This window comes from Phyllobates terribilis, unplaced genomic scaffold (assembly GCF_046119375.1).
Source record: "Phyllobates terribilis strain yellow unplaced genomic scaffold, ASM4611937v1 Scaffold_2__4_contigs__length_985480577, whole genome shotgun sequence".
Lineage (NCBI taxonomy): Eukaryota > Metazoa > Chordata > Amphibia > Anura > Dendrobatidae > Phyllobates > Phyllobates terribilis.
This window is the reverse complement of record NW_027362762.1, coordinates 737612126-737628617: the sequence shown is the minus strand read 5'-3', so window position 1 is coordinate 737628617 and position 16492 is coordinate 737612126. Positions and strand designations below refer to the sequence as shown.

At 42.0% G+C, this 16492-nt stretch overlaps 1 protein-coding gene across 1 annotated transcript in view; it reads left to right on the top strand.

The window, feature by feature from the left end:
• Window positions 1-16012, top strand: part of ADORA1 (adenosine A1 receptor) — a 176252-nt gene extending 160240 nt beyond the window's left edge. The window contains exon 3 of the mRNA XM_073667215.1: window positions 14507-16012. Coding sequence (XP_073523316.1) covers window positions 14507-15158 — 652 coding nt within the window. The 3' untranslated portion in view covers window positions 15159-16012. The remainder of the gene's footprint in view (window positions 1-14506) is intronic.
• Window positions 16013-16492: the final 480 nt, after the last annotated feature.

The window sequence follows — 16492 nt, the reverse complement described above, 5'->3', positions numbered from 1 at the left end:
TGTCCACATCAAGCAGTGTTTTTACCTTTGCCGGGTCGAAGCTGCTTCAGTCAGTTCGGTTCTGCCACGCTGTGGCTTCACGGCTTCCCAGATGGCCCTCCGGGCCTCGTACCTTCAAAGGCTACTGGTATCTCAAAACACAGGGAAGATCCAGCCTCGGCCTTCCAGGCTAGTGGAGTCCCACACACACAGGGACCAGGCCTCTCACCCTCCAAGGCTACTGGCATCCCCCACACACGAGGATCCAGCGTCTGCCTTTCAGGCTTCACCAGGCTTCACACTCTCACGGTGTCCCACACACGGGGAATAAGCCTCACGCCTTTCTCCCTGTTTCAAAACTACCAGGGTTTATATATCCTCCAGTGCACACACAGGACCTGTGCTGATGTCACAGTCATGTGATCAGTCACCTGAGGGGGAGGTACATGGTCAGTCAAAACACACCTTGGACCATTACAGTAATGCCGCAAGCCGCTGCATTACATATCCCCCCCCTCTGTTCAAACTTGTGGGGTTGAACACATAATATATACAATCACATTATAACCCACAGTTCACACAGAGACCATGTACTTGACAATTGCGCTGTTCAGCCCCTGGAACATTAGTCAACGACATTAGCCTATTCCTTAGGGACCTACCATCTGTCATTGTCACTGACTTCATCAAGTCACATTTCCGGGTCGTAACCTTGTCAGACCTCCCCCACTCCCAGCGGTCAGTCGTAACCTTGTCAGACCTCCCCCGCTCCCAGCGGTCAGTCGTAACCTTGTCAGACCTCCCCCACTCCCAGCGGTCGGTCGTAACCTTGTCAGACCTCCCCCGCTCCCAGCGGTCAATACAGCAGTGTGACTCACATGCCCTGGTATCTAAGGTCCGGTTCGACTCCATACTGTCCCGTACTCTATTGGGTCGTTTGTATGGGCCACTCAGACCTGAGTTACTGGAGGTCTCACAACCTCTAAACCCACGCCCACTATCCTCCGGACATCTTGGAAACTCTCTAACTTCTACTGTAGCCGTGCTATTATTTAGGGGGCCCTTTCTCTGTCTGGTCTCACAATTTCTAGATGGCTGCCACCTTCTGCTGCTCAGGCGATTCTGTCTTTCCACTCGCAGTCTAGCGAGATTCAACTGTTCTACCTCTCGCAGGTAGGTCACTCGGTACCCCATCAGCATGCGTATATATGCAAGACTTTCTTCCATTCCTACAGTGGAGAATGACACCATGCCATCTTCATCTGGTCCAGTCCTGACGATCACGTGGACTGCTTACTTTCATCACACCAGACTTCTTTACCATCTTTTGCATGGTTCGGTCATTTCTCCCAATGAGCTTTCTTACCATAGCCTGAGGCACCCGGATGACCTCTTCACGCAGACTGAGCTTTTCTCATAAGCTCCAGTTGTCTAATGGTTTGTTCCGTCTTCAACCGGACAAACCGCTTTGTGCGAATACATCGCCAGTGCATGTCACTTAGGATAGCCACCCTCTTCACTGTGACTTCGGTTGTGGACCACCAGCTGTTTAGCTTCTGAGGTCGAATACACCTTACAGGCTCCCACGGCCTTCTTAAACTCTTCATGCACGGAGTCACTGGTGCATTCCTTTCTCAAATCCTCGGGTACATCTATGAGGCACTTGTACCGAGACGTTTCTGTCTCACCAGTGGTTTCCAGACGATCAACCGGCTCAGCTTTCAGGGGCTACTGACTTTCAGCTTCTTCACCCTGTATGCTTCCCCTGAGCTGACTCACAGCTACAAATTCAAGAATTTTCATCTTGACCTTTTCCTTAATCTTGAGGAGATCCTCATAGTCTCTCTTAATTTGTTGCAGTTCCTTACGGAGTTCACCACACTCCTTCTTGGATTCACACAGCTCCTGGTTGAACTGTTCGCACAGTCGTTCTAGGTTTTGATCACATCCAGAAACTTCATCCTGCAGCGCGTCTTTTAGGGCAGACAGCTCCCTATCCCTTTGTTGTAGACCCTCATCCAGCTTTTGCTTCACCTGCCTCAGCTCTAACTGTACCAGGGAGAAGCGATCTTTCACCTCGCACAACTCATCTTCACACTCCGCTTTATCAAGCTCCAATTAAGAAACCTCCTCTTTATTTCTCTCGAACCTATCTTTCCATTTGTTGATTTCCTCGCTGCTTTCTTCCAGTTCTCGCTGCAAGTTCCTTACAACCTGGTTTATTTTCTGCCTTTCAGACTCCAGGCTCAGCTGGTCTGAGGACACGTTCTCCAGGTTTTCCCTTTGTTGCTGCACGTCACTCTGATACTGCTGCCTGATAGGCTCCAGGTCTTGGTCATGACTGGCCGCCTCCTCTTTCAGGGCTGTCGGATCCTGATCCTTCTGTCTCAGTACTGTATCAGAGGTTGCTACTGGCAACGTCACCTCCTCTTCTTCTAAAAGAGGATCCAAACTCGGAATAAAGGCACACAGCCTTGCATTTTCTTTATTTGCCCTTTCAGCAAAATATACAGGAGCAACTTTTTTGTGGCCCTTGCGCCGTCGACGACGAGAGGGGGACTTTCTCCCCTCGTCTAGCCCCTCCTGACTGAAATCTCTTTCTACTTTCATAGTGTCACCGTCAGCTACGGGGTCTGTGTCACTCCCCATGGTGTTTGACGTCAACCCCTTCTACTGGAGCTATCCCGTTATCAACGGTCAGAATGTCATTTTTAGGCGGTACCAACCCACAACTAGTAACAAATTTTGGTTTTCTATACTCCATGCTCTTTTGAAAATCCGCCCCCTTTTGAGACTCCACCCCTTTTGAGACTCCACCCCCTTTTGGACACCCACACCTGTAGGGGGATTTTTACAAAAAAAATCAGCAATAGTCTTAGGACCCAGTTCACAACATCTCTTACCACCTCCCCGGGCTCTCTGGGATAGCACTGGCGCCCCAGGAGAACTCACTGAATGGTCCACTGCCGCCTTTCGGTAAGGGGCCAACAGCTCCTGCCCTTCCTGCACCACGACCTGTTGTTGTTTCTCAAATACCTGCTGTTTCTCAAATGCCTGCTGCTGCGATTTTAACAGGCACAATAATAATCGCTCAATAGCTTCAGTCTCATTTGCTGCTTCCTACACAGCCATCTTTATCTGCTCCTGCATTTCTTCAGGACACTCCATTTTTCTGCAGGACGTTTGCAGCCGGTAATCTAACCCCTTCTCCATTCCGTCTGGAGCTACTGCACCATTCATGGCCATCGCGGTACACTATTCACACTAGACACTTCACACCGCTCTCCCCGGAAAATTTGAGTGCGAGGACAATTTTTGTAACCCCGCCGAGTTACAGCCAGATGCTTTAATCTTCATGACCCCGCTGAGCCACAGCAAAATGCTTGTATCCACACTCGTCATCCTGTGCCGTTGCCCCTAGCAACCGGGCTGCAGTTGCCCCTAGCAACCGGGCTGCAGTTGCCCGCATTCTCCACCACATGTAAGGCAGCGCTAGTCATCATGCTGGGGGACACTCACTTCACCGGGTCAATTAAAGCACACATGCGACGACTTTCCGATATTTCACAATCCAGCAGTTTATTGCACTTCATAACTGCTTATAACCGAGTCCATCTCAGTGGCTCGCCGACATATTACACATATAATGTCCAAAAGCCTTTCCAGTAACAGATCTGTCCACTTGGCTCCAGATACAGCCTTCAGCAAGGTAACAATATAAATGTCCACATCAAGCAGTGTTTTTACCTTTGCTGGGTCGTAGCTGCTTCAGTCAGTTCGGTTCTGCCACCGCTGTGCCTTCACGGCTTCCCAGATGGGCCTCCGGGCCTCCTACCTTCAAAGGCTACTGGTATCTCAAAACACAGGGAAGATCCAGCCTCGGCCTTCCAGGCTAGTGGAGTCCCACACAGGGACCAGGCCTCTCGCCCTCCAAGGCTACTGGCATCCCCCACACACGGGGATCCAACGTCTGCCTTTCAGGCTTCACCAGGCTTCACACTCTCACGGTGTCCCACACACGGGGAATAGGCCTCACGCCTTTCTCCCTGTTTCAAAACTACCAGGGTTTATATATCCTCCAGTGCACACACAGGACCTGTGCTGATGTCACAGTCATGTGATCAGTCACCTGAGGGGGAGGTACATGGTCAGCCAAAACACACCCTGGACCATTACAGTAATGCCGCAAGCCGCTGCATTACAGTATATATATGTGAGTTTGTGTATATATGTGTGTTTGTGTGTGTGTGTGTGTGTGTATATATATATATATATATATATATATATATATATAATATATTTTCCGTGTGTGTGTAATAAATATATATATATAATATGTATATACATATACACTGCTCAAAAAAATAAAGGGAACACTTAAACAACACAATGTAACTCCAAGTCAATAACACTTCTGCGAAATCTACCTGTCCAATCATGAAGCGACACTGATTGTGAATCAATTTCTCTTGCTGTTGTGCAATTGGAACAGATAACTGGTAGAAATTATATGCAGTTAGCAAGATACCCCCTATAAAGGAGTGGTTCTGCAGGTGGTGACCACAGACCATTTCTCTGTTCTCATCCTTTTTGGCTGTTGTTTTGGTCATTTTTTCATTTTGCCATTGCTCTCATCCCTAGAGGTACAGTAGCATGAGGCAGTGTCTACAGTACAACTCACAGAAGTTGTTCAGGTAGTGCAGTTCATCCAGGATGGCACATCAGTGTGAGCTGTGGCAAGAAGGGTAGCTGTGGCAAGAAGGGTAGCTGTGTCTGTCAGCACAGTGTCCAGAGCATGGAGCAGATACCAGGAGATGTGGAGGGAGCCATAGGAGGGCCACAACCCAGCAGCAGGACTGTTAACCCCTCCTCTGTGCAAGGAGAAACAGGAGGAGCACTGCCAGAGCCCTGCAAAATGACCTCCAGCAGGCCACAAATGTGCATGTGTCTGCACAAACGGTTAGAAACCGACTCCATGAGGGTGGTATGACGGCCCAACATCCACAGATGGGGGTTGTGCTTACAGCCCAACACCATGCAGGATGCTTGGCATTTGTCACAGAACAGCAGGATTGGCAAAGTCGCCACTGGCGCCCTGTGCTCTTCACAGATGAAAGCAGGTTCACACTGAGCACATATGACAGACGTGACAGAGTCTGGAGACGCCGTGGAGAGCGATCTGCTTCCTGCAATATCCTTCATCATGACCGGTTTGGCAGTGGGTCAGTAATGGTGTGGGGTGGCATTTCTTTGGAGTGCCGCACAGCCCTCCATGTGCTCGCCAGTGGTAGCCTGACTGCTATTAGGTACCGAGATGAGATCCTCAGACCCCTTGTGAGACCATATGCTGGTGCGGTTGAACCTGGGTTCCTCCTAATGCAGGACAACGCCAGACCTCATGTGGCTGGAGTGTGTCAGCAGTTCCTGCAAGATGAAGGCATTGAAGCTATGGGCTGGCCCTCCCATTCCCCAGACCTGAATCCGATTGAGCACATCTGGGACATCATGTCTCGCTCCATCCACCAACGTCACGTTGCACCACAGACTGTCCAGGAGTTGGCGGATGCTTTAGTCCAGGTCTAGAAGGAGATCCCACAGGAGACCATCCGCAACCTCATCAGGAGTATGCCCAGGCATTGTAGAGAGGTCATACAGGCACATGGAGGCCACACACAATACTGAGCCTAATTTTGACTTGTTTTAAGGACATTACATCAAAGTTGGATCAGCCTGTAGTGTGTTTTTTCACTTTAATTTTGGGGGTGACTCCAAATCCAGACCTCCATTGGTTAATACATTTGATTTCCATTTATGATTTTTGTGTGATTTTGTTGTCAGCACATTCAAATTTGTACAGAACAAAGTATTCAATGAGAATATTTCATACATTCAGATCTAGGATGTGTTATTTCAGTGTTCCCTTTATTTTTTTGAGCACTGTATATACAGTACAGACCAAAAGTTTGGACACACCTTCTCATTTAAAGATTTTTCTGTATTTTCATGACTTTGAAAATTGTACATTCACACTGAAGGCATCAAAACTATGAATTAACACATGTGGAATTACTGTACTTAACAAAAAAGTGTGAAACAACTGAAAATATGTCTTATATTCTAGGTTCTTCAAAGTAGCCACCTTTTGCTTTGATGACTGCTTTGCACACTCTTGGCATTCTCTTGATGAGCTTCAAGAGGTAGTCACCGGAAATGGTTTTCACTTCACAGGTGTGCCCTGTCAGGTTTAATAAGTGAGATTTCTTGCCTTATAAATGGGGTTGGGACCATCAGTTGTGTTGCGCAGAAGTCTGGTGGATACACAGCTGATAGTCCTACTGAATAGACTGTTAGCTGCTTTTTTCTTGCCATAATACAAATTCTAAGTAAAGAAAAACGAGTGGCCATCATTACTTTAAGAAATGAAGGTCAGTCAGTGCAAAAAATTGGGAAAACTTTGAAGGTGTCCCCAAGTATAGTTGTAAAAACCATCAAGTGCTACTAAGAAACTGGCTCACATGAGGACCGCCCCAGGAAAAGAAGACCAAGAGTCACCTCTGCTTCTGAGGATAAGTTTATCCGAGTCACCAGCCTCAGAAATCGCAGGTTAACAGCAGCTCAGATTAGAGACCAGGTCAATGCCACACAGAGTTCTAGCAGCTGGCACATCTCTACAACAACTAAGAGGAGACTTTGTGCAGCGTCCGCACTACGGTGCCATAGTGTGATATGTACATGTGCTGACACCAGCGCCACACTGCATAACATCTCTGGTTATATTATAGGTGTGTTTATAATAGCAGCACAGTACTATTGTGGGTTCAATACTTCCCCAAGAAACCAGACAAAAGCCTCCGAGTATAAGAAAAATAGGATGAAGGCAGCACTCCAATGGAAATTATTTCCACCGGAGTGCTGCGTCGATATATATAATTATATATACATACATACATATACACAGTCATACTTGCTGTGTGCACTCTGTAGCCTTTTCTCTGGCTCCACACACAGTATAGATAGAACGCCTGTTTATATACACTTTCCGTGTTCCTATAACGGTACTATTTGGGAAATGAGCTGTTCTGGTTTTCCCATAAAAATGTTGTTTTAGCCCCAATTTTTTTATTTTCATGAGTATAGTAGGAGAAAATTGACCCCAAAATTTGTTGCTCAATTTCTCCTGAGAACGCCGATACCCTATATGTGGTCGAAAACTACTTTTGAGGCACAGTGCAAAGCTCAGAAGAGAAGGATTGCCATATTGGAATTCAGATTTTGCTGGACTGGTTTGAGGGTGCCATGTCACATTTGCAGAGCCCCTGAGGTGCCAGAACTGCAGAGACCTCATTTTAAAAACTACACCTCTCAATTAATTCATCTAGTGGTGCAGTGATCATATTGACACCACAAGTGGGTCACAGATTTTTTTACCATTGGGCAATGAAGAAAAAAATGACAATTTTACCACCAAAATTTGGTTTTAGCCTAGATTTCACATTTTCATACTGGAAAATGGGTAAAAATGGCACCACAATTTGTCCCACAATTTCTGCTGAATGTAGAAGTACCCCATATGTGGTTGTACTGTACTGCTTAGCCACGCGGTGAAACTTGGGAATGACTGAGCACTATTTGCCTCCTGGAGCGCAGATTTTTCTAGAATAGTTTACAGACTCAATATTTAGAGCCTGTAAGTGCTATAAACGCAGAATCCACCCTCAAGTGACCCCATTTTGGAAATGATACCCCATTGGGAATTTATCTACAGGTATATTGACAATTTTGACTGCATGGGTGTTTTCCAGAAACAAGCAGCAGTGGATGTTGCTGAGTGAAAATTGCAAACTGCCATTGTAGTGACTTGTACATTGTAGTGACCAGTACGTTGTGGTGCCCATCTCATGCTTCTGGAGACATGGATCCATAAATTAGGCAGGCTCTCATCGTTACAGAAATGCCAAACATGTGGACACTAACTGCAGTTTAGGCACACTGGGGCTCAGAAACGAGGGGGCACTTGGATTTAGGAGTGCAGAATTTGCTGAATTTCATTTGGGGGTCAAGGAGCCATTTCTCTTTTGTGCAACCAGTAACGTGGAAGGCCCTATATTTCCGATAACAGATGACAGACCTGAGTGGGGGCTTTTTTTGTGGATTGAGGAGTTGAAGCTTTTAACATTTTACATAACATTTGCGATCACATTTATCCGATGCTCTACGCTGAGCACTTACATCAAGGTTTCCATCTAAATCTCCAAGTGACGTGATTCAGATGAAACCCCCGAGGGATCCATTCACTATAACGAGGCAGCGGATTACTCTGGACTCAGTCTAGCCTTTGTTCAACGGTGTCCTTTTTTTTCAGAGATGCACAAAACTGTGGCTGACCGTGCTTTTATGCACGCCTAAAAAGATAGACACTGCAGGCTCACAGGCCAGACGGGCCTCCACAGTGCCTCCATCTGCCTCATTATAGAGAATCTTCCACCGGTGTTCCGTCTGAATCACTTATTTCAGAGAGTTACATGGAAACCCCAGTGTAAGCGCGCAGAGCGCAGGATAAATGTGCGCCGAGCCTTACTGCGATCTTTGGGAGGTATCATGAACAAATCAACAGCAGGTGAAGAATTGATTTTATTTATTTTTTACTCCGTTCCTTGTGCAGTATAAATGATTAGACGACTTTATTCTCCAGGCTGGTGCGATTACAGTGATACCAGATTTATATTGGTTTTTACATTTGGCAGCTGTCACACACTACACTAAAAGACGCTTTTTTTGCAAATATTAGTTTTTGCATCACTATATTTTGAGAGCTACAATTTTTTCCATATTTCGTCTGACAGTCATGTAAGGGTTTTTTGTGGGATGAGTTGATGTTTCTATTGGTACCATTTTCGGACACATAACCTTTTTTGATCGCTTTCTCTTCCAATTATTAGGAGGCAGAATGAACAAAAACCAGCAATGCAGGAATTTTTTTTTTTTATGTCGTTCCACATGGGATACAATTTGTAAGGCGGCTTTATTCTTCAGGTCAGTACGATTACAGCGCTACCACATTTATATAGTTTTTTTATGGTTTGGCGCTTTTACACAATAAAAACTATTTTATAGAAAGAATAAAGCAATGCAAAAATTATTTTGAGAGCTTTAACTTTTTTATTCCTCCATTAATGCACCTTTTTTTTTTTTTTTTTGAGGGACAAGATGTTGTTTTCAGCGGTACCATTTATATTTTAATTTGTCTTTTTGATCACATTTTATTCCACTTTTTGTTCGGCGATATGATTATAATGCTTTGTTTTTTATTTATTTTTTTTTACGGTGTTCACTAAAAGGGTTAACTTGTGGGACAGTTTTATAGGTCGGGTAGTTAAGGGCGCAGCGATACCAAATACGTGTACTTTTTTTTTTTTTTTTAAATATTTATTTATGAGTGCAATATATTTTTATTTTTTTATTTTTTTTGTACTTTTATTGTTTAATATTTTTACAATTTGTTTTTCACTTTTTTACTTTGTCACACTTTGGGACTTTCAGTTTCACTTTTTGTAGGCTGATTGCTTATAGAATACAGCAGTGCTATGCTTTACAAGCTGTCAGCACTGCAGAATCAGCTGACACCCGGCAGCGATCGCGCGTTCACAGCCTCTGTGCGCGTTAAATTGCCTGTACGTGTGGATATGTCCAAGGTCGGTAAGTACCTACCGACCTGTACGTAGGGATACATCCAAGGTTGGGAAGGGGTTCATCTTTAAATCAGGTTTTTGTGTTTAAATATACTTTCTAAATACTTTGAGGATTTACAGTTGTGCTCATTAAGATGTGTTGTCATTAATATTTAAAAAGAGAAAACACAGTAGTTTGACAATAAATGGCTTCACCCAACCAATAACAATGAGTGGATGAAAAGTTTTTTTGTTATGATTCATATTCTCTGAAACAAGGCCGAGAATGGAAAAATTCTGCCAGGGTATGTAAAGTTTTGAGCACAACTGTATTTAAACATATCACAATTTCTATTAAAAATAAAACTAGAAATTTTGCAGTTTTCACATTGGCAAATGGAGCTTTTTTAGACTCTATCTTCTTATTGTTTCAGGAAACAACACTTGTACATAGCCACAATGTTCAAACCTCAACCCTATCTTTTGTATTGGTGTTTTAATGAGCCTGTGCAAAAGTCATTGTGAAGGAGGGGAGCATAGCTGTGATATGGCGTTTTGTGATGGGTGGATGCTGTGTTATCAGCAGTTTATTGAGGTATTATCAGTCATTGTAATCCTGCCTCTGATGTCGAGCCTGCTGTAAACTTTTTCTGAAAGTACAGGAGGTATATGTTTAAAAAAGCCAGTATGAAAATTGTAAAATTGCTATATATTTTTTTTAATAAAGATGAGATTCAAAAAAACATATTTAAACAATAGGTAATTTTCTTATGATGGCTTCTCTTTAGGGCTTTTGCACATGACTGCATTTTCGTTCCGAGTGCTATCCGACAAAACATAGGAGCGCACTCAGATGGATGTTATTCTATGGGGCCATGCACATGTCCATTTTTTCCAGGGACAGAATCTATGCGAGGCAAAAATCGCAACATCCACTAATTGCATCCAATATTCGGATTGCACTCGGCCACTCAAGTCAAAGAGTCTGTGGAAAATATCGAACTGCAATCGGATGACATCTCGGACTGACAGAATGGAGAGGATGGAGATGATTTTTTTTTTACATCTTCTTTTCTGAGAAAATCAGACCTCACTATGATCACTCTGATCAAACACTGATAAGAGTATGATTAGCGTAGTTGGACCGATTTTCTCAATGAGCGAAAATATGGTCATTTGATCCTAGCCTTAAGTTGCTAAATAAAAGTTTTCTGCCCCCTTAAAAAGTAGGAGTGCAACATATTATTTCAGTGAATACCGGCTTCCTACCTTGCTTTTCACCAACACTAGGGGGGGCTCCTCATTGGAGAGGCCAGTCTCGTAGCTCGAGAAGCCAAGAAGCATTGCTCTAAAGGTATAAGGACATTGCATTGCACACTCTTGGATAAACTCTGTTGGAGAGATTTTCCCTTAGAAGATATGCTTCCATGAGAAAATTGCCCATAGGAGTATATCTTTTTAAATCTGAGGCATAGTAAAGATTAAGGAAGTGAAAATATTGTTTGAAATAAACATACAAATAAACCTACTAATAAGAGTCTGTTCACACAGATTTTTTACATGTTTTACTGTGGCTGAAAAGTCCACATCCAAAAACCATTCTAGAAGACGTGATTTTTGGCACATTTTGATGTGGTTTTGCCAAGGTATTTCAGTGTGCTTTTTAATGTGTTTTATACTATAATTTGGGATGTATCAATATGATGGTTTTTGGCACTGATTCTGCGTCAAAAAGTACATGTCAAAAATTGTGTGAACTTACCCTAAGATACATGGATTCCTATACCTAAATAATTGGGGGACAGCTATGAGGAGTTTGAATGAAGTAATGATTGGGCATGCTCACTGCCGCTCAATTTAAAGTTAGAGCTGATAGTAACAGTCAAGGCTCTGCTCATCTCTTTCCATGGGTGCCATTGACCCAGGTCCCCCATTTTGGCAATCGGCAGAGGTCTCAACCATGAGACTCTTAATGATCCAGCATTTCTACCTATCCAGTAGGTAGGTTTTAAATGTTTTGGACTGGAACATATAAAGTAAGCATTCCCCTTTTTTCCCTTCGAAATCCATAGTTGTCTCTCTGGAAGTTTTCCTACACAGACTTTGTTCCAGTGAAGCTGATGGTTTGCTACTTTATACTGATAAGAGTAACCCATCCTGCACTGAATAAATTTTATTAGACCAAACCGACCTCTTCTGCAGCTGAATATTTTGTGCCGGCGCAGATCTGTCGAGCTTACTGTCACACCGATGCAGACAGGGCCGTCAAAATAAATCCATTTATGACAAGTTATTTTAAGGGAATTGTTTGCCCAAAATGGTTTTGATATCTGAAAGAAAGTGACCTTCTACATTATATCCTTCTATCAAACCTTCTCTTTGTAATGAAGCAGGCACACTTGAAAGGATCAGCTCACTGAACCCATGATGCATAGATCATCAGGGCTCCCCGCCGCTGCACGACTCTGCAGTCCAACAGCACGTTCCGCACTGAAGAAAGACTGCCAGCACTTTGATCCTCTGTATGAGGTTTTCTCCCTTTTTATTTTGCAGACAAGAATTTAGATGAAAAGATCTAGAATGCCCTTATTGGAAGTATGAAGTAGTTATTTAATCTAAACTCGTGTCTGCATTGAGTGTAAAGAATCTAAAAGGTCCTTTAACACGAGCAGATAACCTGCTAGTGAAGAGCAATGATTGGCTGTATAGCATTGCAGTTGGTATTTGGAACTTCCACTTACATCCAGCAATCATGTGTCAACTGAATGGGGATAAATGATCGTCATACAAAGATGATTTTTATTCCCACTTAAAATCCAACAACCTTGATAGCAAACCAACAACCTTGACAGCTGATCGCTGGTATGTTTACAAGGGCCAATGATCGGCACGGCTATTAAACCTGTTATTCATTTCCTTGCTAAACTAACATCAGAATTTACATTTAAGACATGTAATTTTATTTTTAGGCCAGATTCACAGCATAAGGTCATGTTCACAAGTTCAGTGTTTGGTCAGTATTTTTCATCAGTATTGGTAAGCCAAAACTAGGAGTGGGTGATAAATACAGAAGTGGTGACGTGTTTCTATTATACTTTTTCTCTGACTGTTTCACTCCTGTTTTTGGCTTACAAATACTGAGGAAAATTACTGATCAAATACTGAACATGTGAGCATAGCCTTAACTTTTATGCTCTGTGTACATACCCTTAAAGAGGACCCTTCACTAAATATTCCATGTTATAGTGGCACACAACGTAATAGTGGCTGCAGAGTGGAATAAAATGTTTTTTGTTTTTTTTTGTTTTCTTTTATTTTACCTCTCTGGTGCGCAAATATTGGCAGTCAAAGTTTTGGTACCTAATGAGTTAACTTTAAATCTATGTGGGTGTTATCTCTGTATTAGTTGCTATGTTATAACACTTACTTGGACTTAACAAAAATTAACTAACTGGGTGCCAAATATTTTGACTGCTAATATCTCTGCAGGCAAAATTAGAAAAAAAAAAGTTTTATTCTGCACTGCAACCACTATTATATCATGTGCCCAGTTCAACATGAAATATTTGGCGAAAGGTCCGCTTTAAATGGAATCTGTTAGCAGGTTTTTGCTATTTAATTTGAAAACAGCATTATATTGAGGCAGAAACACCGAATTCAGGGATGTGCCCCTTCCCCTGTGATAAGCACCTCACTACCTATGGAATTCGTACTCAGAGAGCCTGGTGTGGGCGGGGTTAGCTTTCTCAGCTCTGCTTCATTCTAAATCTAAAAACTCGGTGTCAGAATGGTTGTACGCAATAAACTAAGTGATACAATGTAAGTCTATTCTGGCCTCACTCTGGCTATCATAGACTTACATTGAGAAGTGACCTCTGATTTACCTAATATATACAATCATGTCTTTCCAACAGTAAATAATACATGTATTTAATGTTGTTTATTCTGCGAACTTATGAATTGGTGTACCATTTCATCGTTGGAGTAGAAGGGCTTCTCGGTTAACAAAGTATTTGCTGTATATGAATATGGCCCAGTATCCTTTTTTTACATTTTGACTGGATCAGAACAACAGAACTCTTCATTCACTAAATGTATACTCCTGTATAAATCAGTTCCGCATCTGTAGTGTCCAATGCACCTTTACCCAAGCAAATATATAATTTGAATGGCTAAATGGAATGAGATTTGCATAGTCAAACTCTTCCCTACAGTTTTTTCCCTGTTTGTATCTGAAAGATTAGGAGCTTTTGAAATCCTAATTATTTTAGTAAGTTATTTAGTTTGGGGCTGTCTTTTTGCTAACAGTAGAGATGAGCAAAAGGATTTGCGGTACTCCGTTCCGACCCCAGCATCCTTAGTTTGGCTTGTCCTTGTATATCAAATTTCAGCCTCAGATGGGACATGGGCATTCTCGGCATGGCATCTCCTGGGTGCCTATCTCCAGTCCCCTGTTGCAGTCAGACTCCACTTATGAGACCGGCATTCTTGGCCTGGGATCTCCAGATTGCCACTATCGCTGCCTAGAAGTTGCAGGACCTAGGAAGCGACAGACACCCGAAGATTCCAGGATGAGGATGCTGGGTGCAAAAGTAAAGTTTGGCTGCAACAGAGGACCCGACAAGAGGTCGGAACTGATTACCATGAACATTTTTTCTAATTTCTAGCTGACTGCTTATATGTCTGTCTCATGATCACAGTATATATGGAAAACTGTTTATAGATCAAATCATGCCCTCCTTTGACGGCCTTTTGAATTTTTTTTCAACCCATTTTACCTCCCTAAGTCTAATATGTTGTGTGTTTTGGATGATGAATTATTGGTCCTAATGTAATTTCTCTCCCATTTTGTTTTCCAGTTACAAAAGTGTTGTGACGGCTAGAAGAGCGGTGATTGCGATCACAGGATGCTGGATCCTCTCATTCATCGTTGGTTTAGTTCCTATGTTTGGCTGGAACAACATAAACAATTTGAGAAGACAAAGTAACTCCAGCTATGGTGAAATCGTTATAACTTGTAGTTTTGAAACCGTGATCAGTATGGAATATATGGTTTACTTTAACTTCTTTGTCTGGGTCCTTCCTCCACTCTTTCTCATGTTAATAATTTATTTGGAAGTGTTCAATTTAATTCAAAGACAACTTAATAAAAAAGTATCTTCCAGCTCTAAAGATCCTCAAAAATACTATGGAAAAGAACTAAAAATTGCAAAGTCATTAGCTTTAATCCTGTTTTTATTTGCTTTAAGCTGGCTACCTCTCCATACCCTGAATTGCATTACGTTGTTCTGTCAGACTTGTAACACGCCGATGATCATCACTTATATCGCCATTTTCCTGACCCATGGAAATTCAGCGATGAACCCCATTGTCTACGCATTCCGTATTGAAAAATTCCGATCTACATTTTTGTATATTTGGAAGAAATATTTCTGCTGCAAAAGCGGACGAGAACTTAAGAGAGCAAATACTACAAACATTGAAAGGTCATGTTCAAAAAATGTCATCTAAAATATGATAAAGCTAATAACCACTTTGTTCTAGTGTCCAGTTTAATAATAAATGACAGTTTAACACAATCGTTAAGCTGACGTGGATTTGAACCGCAATAACATCTATGTAAATTTGTAATTACAATGCAAAATATGTGAATATATACATATTCTAATTTTATGACTATATTTATACATATTAAGCAGTGGCTAATTTATTAAAAGGGCAAAAATAAATGTATTCACACAAAATGACAAAAAAATCCATTTTTTTTTCAGTGGTCTGTTTTTTGTTGATTTCGGATAAAAAAAGTGACAGTGCCACCATGTGTTCATAATAAATGACTTTATATTTTGTATTTTTTTTTTTTATAAAATCCTGATATAACTACATGGGTTTTAATACTACTACCATCCTGAGATCATATACTAAAGTCCAGAGAATTAGTATTCTTCTCTTCAACTGTTGGACATTTTCAAGTCATGGAGAATAGTCTACAAGCAAGAAAATAAGGATGGAGCACTGTTCAGAAAAGTAAACCATGCCCCTTATGATTGGAGGTGTGTCAAAATCTAAGCTGGCTGCTCATTTATGTGTGTTCTACCATTCATTGTTGGGCATCATATAGAAGGAATTACAAACATGTTTTGTACATGTTTGGGTAAACTTTCAACAGGACAAAAATTTACTAGGATGTAACTTTTTTTATACTCTGTCACTTATACAGTTATTACTGTTCACACAATAACTTGTATCACCATATGTCATACAGCAGCGATATTTATCTATGGGCTCATATACTATACTTTTATGTTTTCCATTTTATATACAGTGATGGCCAAAAGTATTGGCACCCCTGCAATTCTGTCAGATAATACTCAGTTTCTTCCTGAAAATGATTGCAATCACAAATTCTTTGGTATTATTATCTTCATTTAATTTGTCTTCAATGAAAAAACACAAAAAGAATTGTCCTAAAGCCAAATTGGATATAATTCCACACCAAACCTAAAAAAGGGGGTGGACAAAAGTATTGGCACTGTTTGAAAAATCATGTGATGCTTCTCTAATTCGTGTAATTAACAGCACCTGTAACTTACCTGTGGCACCTAAAAGGTGTTGGCAATAACTAAATCACACTTGCAGCCAGTTAACATGGATTAAAGTTGACTCAACCTCTGTCCTGTGTCCTTGTGTGTACCACATTGAGCATGGAGAAAAGAAAGAAGACCAAAGAACTGTCTGAGGACTTGAGAAACCAAATTGTGAGGAAGCATGAGCAATCTCAAGGCTACAAGTCCATCTCCAAAGACCTGAATGTTCCTGTGTCTTCCGTGCGCAGTGTCATCAAG